The 20,746-nt window shown below is 35.9% G+C and overlaps 1 protein-coding gene across 2 annotated transcripts in view; it reads left to right on the top strand.

Annotated features, from left to right (window-relative positions):
* ACSS3 (acyl-CoA synthetase short chain family member 3) overlaps positions 1–20,746 on the top strand; it is a 55,766-nt gene that overhangs the window by 28,428 nt on the left and 6,592 nt on the right. For both annotated transcript variants that reach the window (XM_030960747.1, XM_030960748.1), the window contains 3 exons: positions 9,651–9,746; positions 12,644–12,707; positions 20,336–20,417. In XM_030960747.1, the coding sequence (XP_030816607.1) occupies positions 9,651–9,746; positions 12,644–12,707; positions 20,336–20,417 (242 nt within the window). The remainder of the gene's footprint in view (positions 1–9,650; positions 9,747–12,643; positions 12,708–20,335; positions 20,418–20,746) is intronic.

The following is a 20,746-nucleotide window of genomic DNA, read 5'->3' as shown; positions in this document are numbered from 1 at the left end:
TAACTAGAAATAAATTAGTATGGACAAAGAAATGTGGATTTCTTTCATTTGTTCTTGAAAGATTTACAGTGTGTGTTTGAAATCACTGTGAATTTAAACAGTACTTTGAAACAGAAGAAATCTTTCATTAAGGGATTTCAAAGCAGCTACACCTGGAAAAGCTGATTGCTTAAAACTGATTTGTGTCAGTGCACGTTCATCAATAACACTCATTTTAAATGTTAATGTTTGTGTTACAAATATAGTAAGCACATCTTACAAACTGTGAAATATAAGTCACAGGATCAGTGAGTGGCAAGGAAGATTTCAGACAGTAAGGACTGGGAAGAACTTGCTGTTTTCTTTTGAGATATGGCAATGGATGAATGTTATTTTCTGATCCTATGCTGAAGTGTACCTGGAGAGAGGAGAATTTCATTTGTGTTGGTGCTGATGTTAAGTTTTTGCTTATTTATACAAATTGACACTTAGCACTTCAATAGCAATTTTCATCTTCAAAGTCGTTGTGCAAACACAAGCAATTAATACTTTTGACACCCCTGTGAAGTAAGTACAGTTATTCCAGTCTTGCAGACACTAAATAGAGAGAGAAGAGTATCCTGCCCCAAGATACCCCGAAAGCCTTAAATTCAGTGTCAAAAAAAGATTATTTTTTTCAGAGAGATAATTTTTCTGGTTCTTTTTACATATATTTTGCGATTTTTTTTTCCTGAATGGAAGCTGGAATGCACATTTTGGACCTTGTTTTTTCTCTCTGTGTAGTTATGTTTTAAGGCAATGATATAGTTGCTCTGTTTTAGTATTGCAGGTAGTTAAATCACAAGAAGCCTTGCCAAATTTATTTGAAGTAGCCTAAACAGTGTTTGGGTTGTATCTGCTGTGTGACTACCCTCATTGTGAGGGAGGGGCCTCAATTGACACAGAAATGTGAGTATGGCTTACCTTGATTTTGGAGCTAGCTTTGAGTTCTAGGAAAAAAAAAGGCAAACAGCCAGGAGGTTGAGCTGTGAAAGCAAAAGGCTCTGAAAGTTTGTGTTAAACATCTTCAGCTGCTTTCATGTTAGCTAAAAAATATGAAATTCTGCCATACCACTTTTGACATTTTGAGAAAATGGTAAGTCAGATTTCCATTTCTTCATAATAAGTATAGGATATAAAGAGTTTTTTTTCTCTTGATGTTTTTAAATAAAAATGTTTTGAGACTCTACCTTTGAGGGTGTATAGGAAAATTCAGATGAAATAGAACTGAAGCTGAAAATTCAGTGATAAAATATGGCTTGCATAAAATCTCAGTCAAAAGACATGTTTCCAGAGAACTTTAGTTGAGTACTATGGAAATGAAAGTTACAGACTGTGCAAGTGTAGTAGGTTCAGATTGGAGTTATCTAGTATTTCCTGAGTATCAGCTCACTAGCAGGCATAACTGTGAAACAATTGTGTACATTTTGTGTTTTCATGCAAATAGGCTGCCTTATCCAGTAGGGGGTAGGTTTCTGCAGCAGGCATTAGGACAAAAATCAAATGGTGCTTGATGCATTATGGCTGCTGACAAGGAAGATTATATTGCGCATTGTATTATAATGCACATTGTATTGGATATTCTGAGACAGTGTGATAAAATTTTCTGGTAGGAATTCTCCAAGTTCTGTAATATAATTAATAATGTACTCTATCACTTTTAAAATTATTCTTTTTCTTTTTCTGTGTCTTACCTCTAAAACATGCAAATGCTATGTTGGTAATATTTGTATTAGGACAGACTGCTTTTAGGTGATTATATGTAGAGGTTTAATAATGGTTATACAGAGCTTTTATGAGGACTGATACAAATGTGTCATTGAATTCAGTGTAAAAAATATGAATCATGGATAAGTGTACTCATATGAATATATTTCAGTGGACTACTTCTGAGGCAATCAAAGAGTTTATTAATGTGATCTCCAAGCAGCATGACGTGGTCCCCAGACTTCAGTTTCCATTGTGTTGCCTTGGCAACATGGTGCACAATCTCCTTCTATGAGTATCTGTAAAAATGGATTTTGCAACTAAATTGTTAGCTAACCTTTTCAGGTTTGCAGTGAAGAACTGTTCTTTAAGCGAATTACCTTGTCAGGGAAGACCTCCATCTCCCTTTTGTCAGCTGGATTCCACATTTTGTTCTTCAGTTACCTTCCACTTTGCCCCATTCAAAACTGCAGATCAGTCCAGTGGTTTTGTTCAATGTCATGAAATTCTCAGACCCAAAGCCAATGGGAAAGGTAAACTAAAGAAAGGGTGGCTATTTGATTTGCAACAAATAGTCAATTCTTGACCTTTTTTTGGAGTGACGGAAATTCAGTTCTGGAGTTACAGGGACCAGGAATCTGGAGGTGAAATGAAAGAGATGAAACAAATTTATTCTAAAGTCCGGGCAACTGTTTTAGGTTATCAGGTGCCTCAGTGTAGACACAACTACTTTCATGCTTTTTAGAGATGTGTGCATTCTGTCAAGACTCAGATCGTATTTTTTTTTTAGCGGAAGTTGATAACCTGCAAACAGTCCTACAGAAGTGGGAACTACTTGGCAGAAACTTCTGCTGCTCTGCAGCCCTGATTTACTGAGTCCCCTGATCATTATTTACTGGATAACTGAATTTAAAACAGGCATTCGTGACATTTTTCATGTCTCCCCCTGGAGACTTGCATTCTGTCCTTTAAGGGTATGAAAAATATAGATTGTTCCAGCCATTGTTTGCTGTTTAGTAATTACATGTGGACAGTGTATCCTTAGTAGCAGTATCTCATCATTCCTTCAATGTTATCTTACAACACCCAATTCAAACAGATTTTTGGTTGCCCTTATTGAAGGAGAGAGAGGAAGAGGTTTTTTTAGTGGCCATAGGCATTGCCAAGGCAGAGACTGACCTTTCGGTTCTGTGTGGTTTTCACATTCTTGGACATCCAAGAACGTATGTCTGGATTATATACATATTCTCTAGGGTGGTTTTGTTTGAATGAATCATTACAGCTTCATAGGTTTATTGTTGCATTCAGTGCTGTTCACTGTCTTTCATATTTCACAAAGTGTCTTTTCTCCAAAAATATTTTTCATTTGAGGGTTGTTTTAAATGTGAATTTCACATGGCTTTCAGTTGTCCAGTGCATTTTGGGAAGTGTACCCAGATGCTAGATCTGGAGTGTTGTGGCTTGAAAAACAAAAGTTTTTTTATTCTTATTTATGGAATTTATTGCAATTTGAATGTGGTTAAGTCAGTAAATATACTACGTCCTTCTAGTAAAAAAAAAAACCAAACCAAAACATGCATCTCTGTACTTCACATATCTGTGAAGGTTCTCTTTTCCTCATGGCTATACTCTGGTTTTTTCCCACTGGTCAGCTCCTCCTCTGTGTTGATACAAATTCATTATTAGCTGTGCCACTGCTAGTCTGCCTTATTTGTGCTGACATTTTCTAATTTAGAATTGATAAAAAGTGTGTATTAAGCTTTTCTGTTCCCATTTGGCTTCAGTTTCTCAGTGCTTACTAATCTTAATCTTTTCTGATTGTCTTTCCACATGCAGTCAGGGACAAAATTAATATGGATGAAGTATAAATGTTTTCATCCTTAAAATTTCATTGATATGGTTTAGATGATTGAAAATAAAAGAACTGTAAAAGAGTCTTAAGTTAGGAAGTTGAGCCATAGACAATATTTAGTGTGCACTGAATATTGGGGTTGCATTTAGGCAAATGAAGAAGATGAGGGGACATGTTTAGGAATGGATATGTTAAAATAGAATAGTGCAGTCTCATCTCTCTGAAGGAGATGAGTTGTGACAATGCCTCCTGTTTGTATGAGTGTGAAGATGTTACAGCTTGTTGATCTCTTTATTGTCACATGGTAACTGCTTTTTTATGTTGTTCAGAGTGAGGGTAGGAAGATAGTGTATCTAAGATATTCGATCCTGATAAAGATACTTGTATCGCACAGTAGTAATTTTACCTGTCTTTTCCATCTTGTCAGTATTACTATGCATGCAATGTATTAAGATTCCTCAAAACAATTAAACAGCAAACAGTTAGCACTGAGATGTGTAATTAATTTTTAAATTTTTCATTTATCTTTTAGTATTTCATCATATATTAGTTATGATGTCACAGTGGGATGAAAATAATTTGAAATTTATTTTGTCTGAAAATACAATTTGATGCATTGCCTGACTTAATGCATTTTTAAACATATCTGACATCTTCTAAATACTACCAAAAAGCTTTCCATTCTCTGGTCTTGGCTGTCATTTTGCTATAGGCAATTTATAAGATGTACATTATAATAACATATATAATATTTGGAGGCAAAGGACCCTAATGTACTTACAAAATGAATAAATAAACTTCTGATGCTTTATTACTGGCTTGCCAGTTAGTGATAATCAATTATTTTCTGCTTTGGTTTTAATATTTGTCATGGCCCACAAACCCTTAACTAACCTAGTTTGACCTTCCTTGCAGTTATATTTTGTATATTTATTTTGGAGATTTCATTTAAATGTGCTTTGAAATTTTCAGAGACCTTGTTTATTTGTATAATACCAACCCGCACAGTTTGTAAGTATATTCTGTGATTGGATGATTGTGAAAGTGAGCCTTGGATGAATTTTAATGGATTTGGGCATTGATTTTATTTTCGAATAAGTGAATTGAATACAGGAATAGAACTGTTACAGTGGAAATATTTGCCCTTCACAAGTGTGATAAGTATTCATGGTAATAGATGCATTATGACTCCACATGCTTTAAAGCGTTTAGAAAATATTAAAAAAAATGCTGGTTTCTCTTCTGGCCTTCAATTCTAAGAATAAGCATAGAAATACAGGCACTTTCAGAAAATACATAACTTTATAAACAGAATGGATTTCTGTTTTGAGAAATGGAACTTCAGGTTTTCAAAAATTTTAGCTCATTTTGTCACTTTTTTCTCATAAGTCCATGAATCTTAGTCACACTTAAAAAAATATTGCTTCATTTTTTATTTATATCTCTTTACCATTTTTTTGAGTGAAGTTTCTGCTTTACAGATTCTTCTTTGCAGTTTCTAAGTGGAGAAGTTAGACAGTTAAGAGCTTTTTTAAGGTCCTGTGTACAATTTTACCAAGTGAGAAAGGTAAAATTTAATTTTACTTGGGTGTGAAGAATAGCTGAAAAACACTGTTGTTTTTCAATGAGGTTTACAGTTAACTTGTAGAGGTTTTATGTTCTGTTTTATAGAGTGCTAGTGGGATGAAAACATATTTTGAAGCCACTTCAAGATAACAAATTCTTCTGATCTTCTGCCAAATGAATGTTACCTAAATTGTAAGCAGCCTGATGGACAAGGTCATGCTTTAGATGTGAGAGTATCTTTAAATAACATTAGAGCAAGAAAGTCTTAACTGAAAATCTTTCCACTTGTTTGCTGCCTATTCTTTACCCTAGCTTTATTTAAGTTTACAAAGAGTTTTTCAACTCCTTACAAGACAAGTGTGAAAACCTTGATTACAAATCACCAAACTTGCATAGCTCACCATAAAGCTGATACTTCTGGAAGTTTTTGCTAAAGTAGACCCCTGCTCCTCACTTACCACAGTTTGTTATTCTCTACACATCTGATATTTATTGTGTTGATGCTGCATGTGCTTAATTCACAAGAGGAATAATTAAGAATGCAGCCAGATGGAGCAAAAATAAATTGTAATTACAGTGAGTGTTTAAGAATTTTTTTGCTGCATGTCATAGTCCTCAGAAGCAAGGAGTGAAATAAAATACTAAACAATGCATGAAAAAGTTTTTGAAGTTTCACTACTAGCCAGCAAAACCTTTTATCATTTGGGATGACAGACTGTCTTTAATCTAATCTAATGGTGTATTATGTGTGAACTGGATTCAATTTCATACTTCTTTCTGACACTTGATAAAACTGAACCAGAGTATCCTTCAGAATTTACAGTTCTTCAGATTCTTCAGACCTTGCTGTCTTCTTGTGGTTCCTCTCAGTTTTTTGTTATAATTTGCTGTAGTACCATGCTAAATATATTGCTAGATAGAATTTCAGTAAATGTAAGCTCTTTCATTAAATTTTACGTCATTTGATGACAAGCTTAAATAAAATGAAGAGGAAGTGAGTAAAATGGATGGGGAGGTTCAGAGTATAATTGTCATAGCTCTGAAAATAATTTTCACTAGCTTTTACTCTTAGAATGTGGTAAAAATCATGGCATAGCAATATATACTAACAGCGTGGGTGCAGCAGTGCTGTGGATTTTTGTAGCAGCATCAAACATCACATTGTATTGGGATCATCCAAACTGTCCTTATCTGTGCCCTTTGGTGCTCTGCGATAATAGTGGCCAGGTATTTTATATAAATAAACAAGGAGTTTGTATAAAACTCCTTGTTTTAGTGTTGATGGATAGTTAGCATCAGATTGTTTGTACTTTAGTACCCAGCATCAGCCATGTGTGCTTAGTCTTTTTTACACATTAATAATATAACGTGCCTTTCACCATCCTGGTGTAGATCTCTTCCAGGGAAGCAGCAAAGAAAGCAGCTTGGCAAATTTACACAAGATACTTCTGAGGCCTTGCTGAAGGCATGGCTGAGTTGTACTGTACAGAGGCTAAAGCAATTATCTGAAATTTTCTTCCAACATCAGTAAGCATAAGACTGAGCTGGTGCTTGGGCTACCAACCTGCACCATGACTATCTAGACACAATTTGTCAGGGTTAACAGTGCTAAATCCAAGCTGTGAGTAAGGCAGCTTACTGCTGCTGCAGTTAGAAGCTTGCTTGGCTTTTAGCAATGAAGGACTGGTGGAAACTGACTTCTTTGCTCTGTGCAGTTGTATGCTAAAGGATGAAGGAAATGAGGTCTATGTGAATACTTGCTGATCTGGCCCTGAATCTTCAGGACACTGCCAGTGCATACTATTTCTGTGATGTGTTAGATTCAGTTTTATTTTAAGGAAGCAGTATGGTATACCGTAATACAGATTTTGAGTCCTGTAATTCATCTGGTACTGTGGCTTTCTGTTCCAGAATGCCCAATAGTTGTTGCCTTACTAGAAAGCATTTTGCTGTAACTTTATTGAATTCTTCATCCACCCTTTCTGGCATAATGAAAATGACCACTGTTGTAGAGGGAGCGTATGGAAGGAGTCTCTTCAGAGGTACATTCTTGTGGTGTGAGTGGATTTGTAATGAGTTGCTGCCTAAGCTTTCCTGCTTCACAGACTCTCCTTTCCATTTTATCAGTGCAGTCTGCTGCTGTAGTAATTCCTTTAATTCCCCACAACAAAAGTGACAGCCTTGCCAGAAGAATAGCTCAAAACAGCATAGGCACAGTGAGAATTTTGTATATTATATTTATTGCATTCATTAATATGTTAATGTATGACAGTTGCTCCTTTTTCTTCTTTCCTTCTCCTGCTACATAACAACTTCCTACCTCTTTTGTATGCTTTTAGTGGCTCTCCATTGCATTCTGAGAAACTCAAAGCAGACAGCTTTACATTACTAACTTAGCACAGCCCAAGCTCAAATATTCATTCCAAAATGCAGTGTATTTTGCCTAAGTATTTCCTACCAAAAAAGCCAATACTTCAGCAGCATGGCAGTCTACTATGTTGAGAAATATGAGACATGGTATAGAAATTATAGTGTATCAGGAATATAAGTGGCACAGAGTAAGTAAGTGGTAGATTTTCATCTTGAAAGTCCTGAGTTATTTCAAAACTGTTTATTTTGATTGAACTTGACTGTGACTGTGAATGAGAAAGAGAGTTTTGAGCACAAAACCTACTAGCTGTTGCTCTGCATAATTTGGCAGAACACAGCTTCTGCAAATCAGGCATGTGGGTAGGTGGAAGCTTTCTGATTAATAAAGTCACAGACTTTATGCACCCTAGCTACTCGTAGGAGAGTGCACTTTTTTGCTTCTGGATCAGCAGCACCTTCTTTGGCGTAAGAATTGTTTTCCAAGGTGCAAATGCAAAAAAGTTCATGTATCAGACTACTCATTAGCTGTCCAATTTATACTGGATATTTTAATAATATTGAAATAGCTTTATAATAGTATCACTCACTTACTGGTAGAGTGTGACAAAACAAAGAAGGTCACATCTGTGATTATTGAGGACTGTTTCTTTACATTGGCCCTTATTCTGAAAAGAAGAAGCATAAGGAGGGAGTTGGGACACTTGAACAGCCTTGATTTTAAGGCCATCTCTCAGTAACTGTTGTTTTTGTCTCAATGAAGTGCTTTTCATTATTCTCAGAGGTACAGCATATTGTTTTCATTATAACTCAAAGCAGATGTTGAACACCTTTACCAGACTAGTTGTGAAACATTGTTCTCCCAGTATAAAACATTGCTCTTCTAAATAGCAGTTTCATTGTCACATCTTAAGGTGTTACACAGAAAGGAAATTGGTTTTATGGTCTGGTTATCTCTGAAAAGCCTTCCACAGCTGGAGAGGAAGCTAACTTGCTAGCTTAGTGAGTGGACAGTTAATGTGCAAAATGTTTGCAAAAGAGACTGTAAGACAGACCTACTGTCCTGTTCCTTGCATTAAAAATATGGAAGTTTACAAAGTCTTCAGTATTGGAAATCTGTCTAGGTGCTGTGCATTAATTTCAGAGAATCTTCAGCTATAAACAAATGAGTGTCAGGTAAGGGATGTCTGTTCCTATATGCAGAAACTAGCTTTAAGGGATAGGTGGAATACAATGTACACTTGACAAGTGTTGTCCTTCTTCAGACTGTTACTGTTTCAACTTTTCAGACCTGAATCTTGTAACCTGAACATGGATCCTGGATTGAATTGTGTAGAAACCAACTTTAATTGAAACCAAAGATTCATAAGCAACTCTATTTATTAGAAATCTAAAATAAGGGCCACACAGTATTTGTATTACACATAATTGTTAAGGAAAAGATCTCTTTTGAATAACATTTAAAATCCTGTGTTTTTCTGAGCAGTGATGATTTCTTTTCAGGAGGATTTTGAATTGAATTCCCCTTTAAACTCCCAACTGTTTTCTTGGTGATAGAAAAAACTGTCTTAGAAAGAGGCTGTTGTTTCCTAATAGGTTTGGGAAATTGATATTTCAATCCAGCATCTTCTTTGAAAGATAAATGTTGATTTCCCAAGAAATGTACAGCACAAAGCTTCATGCTGTCCATTGACAGTACTCCTTTGTGATTCTATATTGAAGGGGAATCTTCAATATGCCCTTGAATGGCATGAAGCTGAGCCAAGGGAGGTTTAGATTGGCTATTAGGAGAAGGCTCTACACCCAGAGGGTGGTTGGGCACTGGAACAGGCTGCCCAGGGCAGTGATCACAGCAGCAAGCATGACAGAGTTCAAGAAGTGTTTGGACAATGCTCTCAGGCACATGTTTTGATTCCTGGGGATGTCCTTTGCAGGACCAGGAGTTGGACTTCAATGATATCTGGGAGTCCCTTCCAACTCAGCATATTCTATGATTCTGTGAATTCTAAATCTTCCATTGTTTGTCTAGGATTTTTTAAAAAAAAATTTGATGTGCTGAGCATCAAAGAACTTAGAACTAGTAAATACTGAATGGAACTAAAACCAGCCTTAGCCGACGATATGTGTGTTCTCTTAATAGAATCTGGTTCTGCAATTACGGCTTCCTGCATTGGTTTGGGGAACTCTACAACACCTCCACCTGGACAGGCAGGAAAACCAGTGCCAGGATATAATGGTAAGACTGTGCTAAAAATGTTACTAAGAAAGGACATTGCTTATATTCCTCAGTGAGTGCTCCTTAATTGTCATATCTTGTAGTAAAAGAAAATTACAGTCTTATTAAGATATTTTCCTCCTCCCTGCTTTCTTGTATGTTGTAGAATGTGATTGTGAATAAAAAAATTCAGAGTCATCTTCAAGAAAATTGACAACTACTTCTGCCTTTATTGTATGAACAGGCTAGCACATACTTTGACACATTGATCATCTTTACTTCTACATGCACTCCTTCACAACTTGACAGAGTTGTTAAGCAAACTGTCTTTCAGTATCTGTGCAGCATTTTTATTTCCAGCCAGGAGAAATGGTAGGCTATGGACCAGAACAAAAAGGATGAGAACTCATTGTCTCGAAGGTATTTCCACGTAGGGGTCCAGCTACAGGATTAAGAATGCATAAGTATTTTAATACCTGGGAACCGTGATTTTAACACAATTTTAAAAAGTTTCTTGAAATCTGAAAAATAATTACATTAAAGATCAAATGGTGTTCAGAAAAAAGTTCTCACATCATTGGTCAGAAAGATCTAAGCTGTTATTTTCTTTTAATACATGTAAGTGGTGAACATTAAAAAAAAACTCAAATATTTTTAGCAGCTCTTGGTTTCTGCACTTACAGTTATGGCATGAAGATGAGCAATAGTTTAAAAACAAAGCCATGAAGTTTCTCCAGAGTTCTAATAAGTAGGAAAGGGTGAAAGAATGTAATTGCATCACACGTTATCAGATGATAGTCAGGGCTAAGAAGAAATATGAGTAACAAAAATATAAAAATTTCTGATGAATATTTTGGAAAATTGGGACTGGTGTAAGTAAAGATTTTCTTCAAAGAGAATGATGGAAATGTCTTTAGCGTACCATATAAAGGAAACAAAAAATGAGCACTGAAATTCACTAAAGATTTATGGAATCATTTTACTTATTTCAGTCTTTGACCAAATATGTCCTGTAATGCAGCTATTCACAAACTAGTGATTTTTAAAAAATTACTCTATTTTGGCAGCTGTCTTGTCTTGCTGTCATCCACTTCTCTTTGGTGTTGTTTTCCTGCTGTTACTATACTTATTAGAGGAGATCCTTATGCTGGTTAGAAGTGGTTTTAGTTTATACATGCAATTCTAAGTGGCTGGTAAAGACATGCTGCAGTATAAGGGAAGTTGCAAGATCTACTTGTTTTTTTTTTTTTTGAACATGTAAAAATTCTTTCCTATTACATATTGCTAAAAAGAAATGGATTTGTTGGTGATTTTTAGGGACAAAGGGAATAAAAGTTATGATATCAAAGTGTAGTGGCACAAATTGCATTTAAAAGTGAGTCAAGATAAAATATTAATTTCTGTTGCCTTTAATCAGACATTACACTGTGCTTTTCCCTTGATCTACTTGAAACTTTGCAGGTAATTGCAGTGCATTTTCAGACTGAAGCAGGTCCCATATTTTGAAGAAACAAGTCAGTTCTTCAGTAATTCAGGAGAGCAGCATAGTATGTCACTTCCCCAAATTTTTCTACATTGAAATATGTAGCTTGCAAGTATATATACTGGGATTGGTACTTTGGTGAAATAGTTACAGTAAACGGATTAGATTTTAGTTAGTATTACAGAAATAGGAGAGAAAACACTGACAGCTACACAAGCGGATCTGTGTAAAACTGGCCTCGTGTACTTGCTTGTGTCTGTGTGCGGAGCCATTGCTTCCAGCAGACTCTTCAGTTACTTTAAAATTGCCATCATCTTCGAAGGAGTAGCTTCAGCCAGAAGGAATAAATTACAGATGTTGGTGCTCTTCGGAGAGATAGGATATGATATTACTCATATAGGTTTTAACAGAGTTTTAGTCAGAAGTCTGTCATCCACTTTTCCCCATTTCCTCTGGAAATTTGTAATCCAGAATGTAAGATTATTTGTAGAGATTTAGATACAGCTGAACATTGCTTTCATTGCTTGGGCAGGCTTCAAAAAGCATGTAATTCTTATCAGCCCAGTCTGTCAGAATCTTCCCTCCCTGTTTTTCTGTGGTTTAGTTGCTTCACCTTATGTAATTTCATTATCATAGGCCAAGGTGGTATCTGTCATTCCTTTCTTATGCCCACACCTTGAGATGGAATGGATGGTTTTAGTAGCTTCATTTCCCAGATAACTGCACAAAAGAGGCTATTTCAGATGATTTCCTCAGAAATCTCACTATCAGGATATGGATGCTTTCACTGAAGCCCTGCCATCCAGGGAAAAGGCTTCATTTGGAAAGTCTGGATTCTGTCCTGTTCTTTGAGCATTACCCTGCTGTGCAGCTTTGGGTACTTCACGAATTACTTGATCTCTTTATGCTAGACTACAATGAACCTTGTTAGCTGAAGGTCATTTTTCTGAGATTCCTGAGAGCCTTTGAAAACCAGATGTACTTTTTTACTGCTAATAGTGTTTCTCACATGAACTGGGTTAGACTTCAGTCATCTTGGTTGTTATTTCTTGCTCCACGTATTTTTAATTGCATCCACGTATTTTTAATTTATGTTTGTCATGTATCTTAATGGTTCTTTGTTGTGTAGAAGTTCAGATTTTCCAGTATGAGAGCTTCTTTTACTTTTTAGTTCTGTTTTTCCCTTTTGGGACTTTGTGCTATTTCTGCTTCCAAAGCACAAGTATTATTTAAGACTTTTTGTACTTAAGGCTGAATGTTAATAAAGTCATGAGATTATCCAGTTTGGCACTCCCAAATTACTTAATTCCTTCTGTTGCTTGGTGTATTGCTATTCTGAAGTGTGACATAGTTGATATCCATAAAGAAAGACATTTACTTTCACCTAAAATACGCTACTAAACTTGAGTTTTTTTCCTATATTATTTTTTTACAGTCATGATTCTGGATGAAAATAAGAAACCAGTGAAGGCAAAGACTTTGGGAAATATTGTGGTAAAGTAAGAAAAATAAATATCATACAGTTAAAAGAAAGATTATCTTTTGACTAAAGTTTATATAAAAATAAGAATAATTGAAGTAATGAAGATTGGAAAGCATGTCTGTCTGTCTCTGATACTGATACCAATCTCCCTGAATGTTTTGTGTTCATTAATGTCGAAAAATTGCAGACAAAGTTGTGTGAATGAATGAGTTTTTCTTAGACTACAGCAAAGTTTACCATTTTCTTAATTATCAGAGTGTTGGCACAGAATGATGCCTTCCTCTTTTAATGTATGACAAGATTCTGAATCATTCCCTTCACTATTTTATCTTTCCATTTAGTGAAATAGTGCAGCAGTACAGATTGGCGTGCTTCAGCTTACCCGTGTGATGCTGCCTCTTCTTTCATGATCTCCTAATTCCAGCTGATGCACCTTCTTAGAAGGAGAACATGTATTTTCTGTTCTCTGTAAAGGAAAAAACCAAGATGCTCCTGTGTGTGCTTTGCATGAAAGAGTGTTCATTTGGACCAGTACTTGGACAAAATACATGCAGGAAAGGACTTCAGGAAAAAAAATCAAAAAACCCTTCTGTGCATCATGTAGGTGATTTTTAGTACCATTTACCAGACTCCTGACAGATGAGTTCCATAAACTCTAATATTCTTTTTGAAAGTACACCTTTCTAAAGCACATTTCTTTATATAAAAGGGACTCTATTTAGCTCACCCTGTGAACATCAGTTACATTTATCTTGCCTACTGCCTTCTCATTGTTGCCAGGATCTTTCCTTACTCTTGTAGCATTCTATGGGCTAGTGCTCTTTACTATGCCCATGCCAGAGCCCATGCCAGCTCTGTATTCTGGATGTTTTACAGGCTTTCAGACTAATGGCATTTTCCTCAAACAGTTTTTTTTCCTCAGAGAGAGACACCTGCTTTGTGATGAATGTGGTATCTGTGCCCACCTTTTTTTCAGTCACAGAAAATAACTTCAACTCTGAACACTTTCTAACTGTGAGATAATACAAGTCCCAAAGGAAATGTATTCATCCATTTCTTCTGTGGTAGATTTTTGGAGAGTTGTGGTAGCTCAGAGTCTTCTGCTTGCTTAGATGAATGAAAGGAAATGCAAAGATTAGTATTAACCTTCAGTGAACTGGAAATCTGTCAAAAGCTGAAGCATTGGGACGGATGTACTAATTTTGTTGAATTGTTAGCACAGTTAGCTGAGGGTTACAGTTGGCTGAGGCACATGAGCTGGGGGTGAGACAGGAGCTGCAGGTGCTGGAGCTGCAGACATGCAGTGCCAGCAGTGTGGGTGGGCTGGCGCAGTGCTCGTGTGGGAGGTGGAGCTGCTGAGGTGGGGAGGCTTTTTACCCAGCTGTACGAATGGTCTTATGTAACTAGAGCTCTGTGGAGACTAAAGTAGTATCACATGAGCTTATTGTACTGTGTGATGCAGATGTGTGTTTTCAGGATGAAGTCTATACCCTGCCTCATTCTCAGCATCTTCATCTAAGCCAGCAGGACACAGACATGTAGGTTTAACTCCCCCGAGTCAGCAGACTCATATTTAGGCGTAGTTTTCTTGAGACACGTGTAAGATTGTGCATTCACTCCATTGTTGAGTATGTACATTCATATCAAGAACAAGTACTTAAAATTGCTCCAACCTTTTGTAAGACTTTGGTTTGCAGTATCAGTAACCCAGCTCAGGGTGGAAAACTGTCTTTCAAAGCTCTCACCTCTGTTGTGCCTGAAGCCATAATAAAACACAAGATTGTAATCAATGGAGAGAGAAAAGGTATTTTGTAAGCTAGCTGCTTAGATATTCAGATTAGTTATTGTTATTCATTATATTTTTCATGCCTAGTTATTCAACTAGTATGGAATAAACCACCTTCCAGATATGTTCATGTTTTTCCAGTGCCTGCAGAAGTGGCACAGTTGTCTTAGGGTAGGTACTTAGCCTTATCTACCAAAAGAGGAGCGGAATGAACTCCATCTTTAGCAACTCAGCCAAACAAGTTGAAAGACAGACTTCCCTAATGTTGCTGCACATTTAGATGTTTTCTTAAGGGATTACAAATGTGTTAATATATTGATTTATTGTTGTTTCATTTGTTTTGTTTTATCTTGCTCAGCATGACTTTTGCTGCAATCAAATGAATTAATAATGAAAAGATGGATTTTTTTTTTTTTGGTCTGTTTTTTTTTTTCCCCCAGTGTATCACTCAAGAAAGTGTAATCCCACAGGGATACTATTATTCTGTCATGTTTGTTTTTATTGTATTATTTATTTTATTTCTTTATTAAAGCAAGGTTTCATGAAGTTCTCCTTCAAAGAAGGCATTTCTCTCTTTAGCAGGCCTCTACATGTATGGACCCTTTAAAGTAGTCAAGATGATCCTTGTTGCAAGCAGTGTTTGTCAGCGCAGAGCATGTTCTCCTGCAGCTGGAGGAAAATGGGGGACTCAGGACAGTTCTGACTATTATTCTGTCATACAGCCTATTAAAATATGAAAAAACACAGGGATTTGCTTCACCTGTAGCATAGGTGAGTTGAGAAATATACTTCAGTATTTCTTGGAGAGGAGAGTGGTCATGCACTACTTACAACGACAGGTGTGCAGAAGTGGTAAACTGCAGCTTTTGGTTGTTTTTATCCCTGACTAACTCCTGGTATAGACTATTTGGGGCTGCTTGAGGCCTGCAGTTTTCCTAAGTACAGTATTTAAAATATCTATTTTTACAGCCTGTAATTAATGCACACTTGAAACTACATTTGTATATGTAGCTGCTGGTGTAACTGCAGGCAATATGATCCCTTGTTATTCAGTAGGGAAACTGAAGAGGAGCCAACATTACTGTCTGTGGATGTGATGTTAGTACATCCATTGCTGCATTATGCTTGGTTCTTATGACTCTATTTCAAGACTATTGAGAAAATGACTGCATTTTGAGGAAAATATGAATGAGAGTGACCTGAACGCTAGAATCTGCATGGTATGAAAACCTGTGGTATGTAATTCACCCAAGATCAGTAAAATAGTAACCTTTTAAAGGCCAGGGGAAAAAAAAATCTCTGAGAGATGGCCGTTTAATCTAGCATAAATAAATTGGAAGCTGAAGCTAAATTCATTCAGATGACAAATAAAGCACTATTTTAGCAGTGAAGTTATTAAGACATTGGAATAAATTCTTGGGAGTATGGTGGTTTACTTTGATAGTTTTAGACCTAACCTAGATACCTATTTTAACCAAAAGTTGTGGGATTGAGGCAGGATTTAGTAGATGGCGTCTTTCAGCCAGTGTTATATGGAAGGTCAGTTTAAATACCTGTGCAAAAAATTTATCTTCCTAACAGCCTTCTATATGTTTACCAGCTTTGTCTTTTCCCTTTACAGAAAGAACAATAAGTAGGTCTTCCAATGGAGAGCAATTTGTCCAAAGATAGTTTTTCTAGCAGATCTCTGGTGGAGTACATGTAAATACCATTATAACTTTCCTTACTTCGAAATTGTTCCAAGCACTTTCACTAGTTTTTGATGGCTTATTCTCTTTTCCCACTAAAGCAAAATCCACACTGACATCAACTACTTTTGTAACTCCTTTCAACTAACTAAAGTAATATTTCATGCAAACTGATGACGTTCAAGATCCTCTACTCTTCTTCACCCTTTTTTCTGTGTTGTTGTTCCTAGAGTCTGAGAAAGCATCCAGATGCTTTTCAAACTTGCAATCAAAAATTTTTATAAGAGTGATGTTTATGCATAACCCTACATAAATGCTGAGTAATAATTATAGCTGCCAGTATGTTCCATTCAGAAGCCTAAACTCATTTAGCAGTGGCTTGTATTTACTTTGAGTGGCTGTAGTGAATAGACTCTGAGTATCATTGCCTACCATAAAATAAAATAATGTCTTTTCTGAATTCCAGCAAGGTAATAGCTCCAATAATTTATTATTTAATTTCAGAAATCTGCTTTTCTGTGCAAATTCTCTTTTGAGTTCCCTGTCTATAATTGATTGGTTCCATTAACAAGGAATCTTACACCATTTTGATGAGTGGCATTCTGAGAGGACCTGCTATGTGGGAGTCAGATTTCTTGGGCTAAGCTAAAGGCGGACTGTTCTTTGAAAGGTCTATCACTGTTGTATGAAAAATAAATGACCTGTGAAACAATGCTTAAAAAACCAAATAATAACTGTCATTTAAAATTCTGTACCAGAAAAAAGTTACTTTTAAAATACTTCAGAGTTTTTTTGTGATGCTGTCAAGCTCATTCATCTTAATCTCTCCAATTTATAATGAAATTACCTGCTTATCTTTGTAAAATGTAACCAGAATGAATCTTTGTTAAATGAACCCATATGATTTAAATAATGAATTTACACAGTTTGCCTTGTTTCCCTGATGTATGTTTAAATGTATTCAACCTTTATATGAGAAATAGGTCTGGATCTGTATTCCTGTAATTCAACAATTTTAATCTTTGTTTGACTGGAGTAAATGCAGAATAGCATAATTTGTACTGCTGTTACAGTACTGGTAACAGACAGCTACAGAAATACAGTAAATATGTCCCAAGGGGAAAACAAGCAAAGGAACTTCTTTGTATATTTTGATAATTATAATGAAGGAACCTACCTACTCCTGTCTTGGCCTTCTGTGATCCTGTCTCTTGTGAAAGAAAAGTAGTCATGCTTACATATGCATTCCTGGCATTTTTGGTCAATATATCTCTTAGTAAAAATATTGCCAAAAGATCTTGCGTATCAACTCAGTTTTTAGACAAAGAGGCAACAGTTCTTAAATGCTGAGTTATTGTGGGTGTGTGTTACATTTTCTAGGGCAAAAAAGACCCAAATCAAACATATCAAAATGTTCCTTTTTATGGAGGGGTTGATAAAAACAAGAGATGTCTGTTTTCAGGTTGCTCTTATTTTTGCACAGTCTCATTTTCTCTCTTCTGGCTCCTTGCATGTAATTATGATCCAGTTCTGCTCCCTTTGGAATTTATGGCAGCATTCCCACTGACAGCAGTGGTTTTGAGGTATATTTGGCTCTGGACATTTTAATTCTGATGTCCTCAGAAAATTTCAATACACATAATTATGTTCTGGCAAGCTGAATTATTCTACCTTTATTAATTTGAGTTTGCACAGAACCTAGAAATTCTACTAAGTCATGATGCCAAGAACTCTGCTCTCATCAAAGAATTGTATGTGCCCATTGCTCTGGAATTATTGTGCTGAAAGACTGACACATGGAAGAGGGCATTCACTTTTTGCTTAGTAATCTTTCACAGAAAGCCATGGAAGATTTTCAGATGTCTGTATTCTGTTATGATATGGTTTGCAGAGATACCTGTGGTAGCCACTAATTTAGCAGTCTGGCTTCCACAGACACACAAAAAATATGCTCTGTGGATGTGTTTATCAATACAATTTTCCTAAAAAAACCCCAACAAACAAGGAAAAAAAAAACCCACCAAACTAGAACATGAGACACCCCTGGTCTCTCCATTTGAAAAAAAAATCCAAACAAGGACAAGAAAACCACATAGTGAAAGTGAGGCTTTTATTTTTGGTGATATGTTCCACACTTCTCTGTTTAGATTTTTAAACAATGACAGAAAAGAAAATGCTTTTCTAATTTCAGCGATAAAACTGTTTTTTTCTATTCAGTGACTAACTGCAAAGTATTGAATAGAGCTGTGGGGAAATTAAGGACTTTATCAATATGAATTGTTCTTTCTCTCCCATTACAAAGATGTTAAACTGCTAAATAAATTTAAAGTGTGAAATTTGCAATGACTGTGGCTGTTATGAATTGCTCTACTATTGGCAACCAGGTAACAACCATAGTAACTGCCACTCTCTGGTGGCTTTTCTTGAATCTAAACAAGAGATTTTTTTCAAGAGATTTTTTTTCCCTTTTAAATCCATGCATACACAAAGACCAGGATCAATATATTGTTTTTCTAATCTTTTTTTTCCAAGGCAAGCACTCCATGGGTCATGTTTTTATATCACAGAGATGCTTACTAAGCTTGAAAGGCTTAAAATAGGGCAGTGAATTTCTTCCAGATGGGCAGAAGCCAACCTGCCCTCCTGAGCCCTGGGTAACTACGTGGGAAGTGTCTTGGCATTTCTGGCCGTACCTTACCCGTACTTTCAAGGAATGTGATGTATGGGATGTGTTGAGCCAGAACCCTCAGAGAAAAAGCAGTAGTATTTATAGTAGTATATTCTGTTATGCTAGCTGACCTGAATTAAGCTGAAAAAACTAGGATTGTAGAGAATCAGGCATTCAAATCATTAGTGGATGATATGACCTTTTCAATGTAGTTGACCTTTTTTATGTACTGGTTTTACCATAGCTAGGATTTTTTTGAAGTGTGTTTCTCTCTCTCTCTCTCTATATATATATATATAAAACTGTAACTATTCTTTTTGTAAATGTAATGTTAGAAAGGTATATGTCACAGGGCACCTGTTCTTGTGATTGACCATCACAGACATGTAATGACACCAGAATTGCTATGCTACAGAGAACTGTTTCTCTGCTAGAGGTGTTGCCTTCTGGTGTCACAGGGATACTATCATAGAAAATAAAATACCTCTGGCTAAATACTTGCTTGTTAGCAAGACAGGCATATGCTAGTAAAATCTGTATGGTGCATTTATGATTTTATGTAAATAAATATGTTTGTTTACATGATCTCTGTTATTAGGGGTAAACTTCATAAAAATTGTGTTGATATGCCTGAATATATATCTCTCAGACAGTTAAAGAAATCTGTGTTTGACTCTGTCAGAGCTTCGAAGAAAGAAACTAGCACTTTTTTAGCTGAGGCTTCTGCAGCTTCTCTGCTGACAGATATGTATGTGAAGTGTCCTATATTTTCTCATGCCCATATCATTGACTGAAGAAGGGTTTTAGTATGTATTCAAAACTCAAATAATAAAGCAATCCAGGATTTTGCAGCTTTAAGTACAATTATTTTAGAAAGTTCTATTAGTGACTTGTATCAATATACTTTCACAGAACTTCTCCAGTATTTCCAATAGTATTATGCACAGTTTAAACAGAAAAGCATTTTTATTCAGATTCTTGTGATTGAATTCCTTTGAGTTTTGTCTTTTTACAGAAACTGAAGATGTGTTTGTCTGATAATTCATCTGTCTATGCATGTGTGGGTGTGTATGGGTTTTAGAGAAAGAGAGACCTGTAATAATGCAGTTGCCTGTATCATAGTGCATAGTGTGCATAATTTGTGCATAGTGTGTATGCACAAATTTCAGTCAGATACTTAATCCTTAGAAGTGCTAAGAGCTAAATGCTGAGCTATATATTTATAATACAATATATAGTGTTTACTAGACCAAATATTATTTTACTGAGGTGCTTGCATTATGTAAAAGGTAAGGTCTTGGATACCCTGCAGAGCTATATACATTTGATGACAATAATACATAGCCTTTTTTATTGGTTACCAGCATGTAATTAAGCTGAACTGTTTTCTGATTGTGTAGACAATGATTATTTGTCTGAAAACAGAGTATGAATGGGGAACATGAGTTGTATTTGTTATATCTGTTTTTCTTACTACTTCCTTCTGTTCTTTTCAATTTAAGGTTGCCTTTGCCCCCTGGAGCATTCTCAGGTCTTTGGGAAAATGCAGAAACATTTCAGAAGTTGTATTTCCAAAAGTTTCCAGTAAGAATTATGAAATCAATTATTTAAACTTGTGGTAATGCTTCAGAACTGAATGATAATAGATTTAAACTGGGAAACAGTTCATCATAAGTCATCACAATTTCATTGCAGGTCTTTGATATATGTATATATAATTAAAACCATTTCAAGATAAATCCTTTTTCACCTGTAATTTCAACTCGTGGGTATGCTGTTGTTTTTTTAAGATCCTAAAGAGAAGAAGTAAACCATAAGCTTCTGAGCCAAAAAATCATTTAAAGTCATTTAATCTAAGATGTAAACCTGCAACCTTACACTAGCACAGCTTCAGATACACTCCTCCTGTTGGC

Source organism: Camarhynchus parvulus, chromosome 1A, assembly GCF_901933205.1.
Source record: "Camarhynchus parvulus chromosome 1A, STF_HiC, whole genome shotgun sequence".
Taxonomy (NCBI): Eukaryota; Metazoa; Chordata; class Aves; order Passeriformes; family Thraupidae; genus Camarhynchus; species Camarhynchus parvulus.
This window is presented reverse-complemented; position numbering and strand designations above follow the sequence as displayed.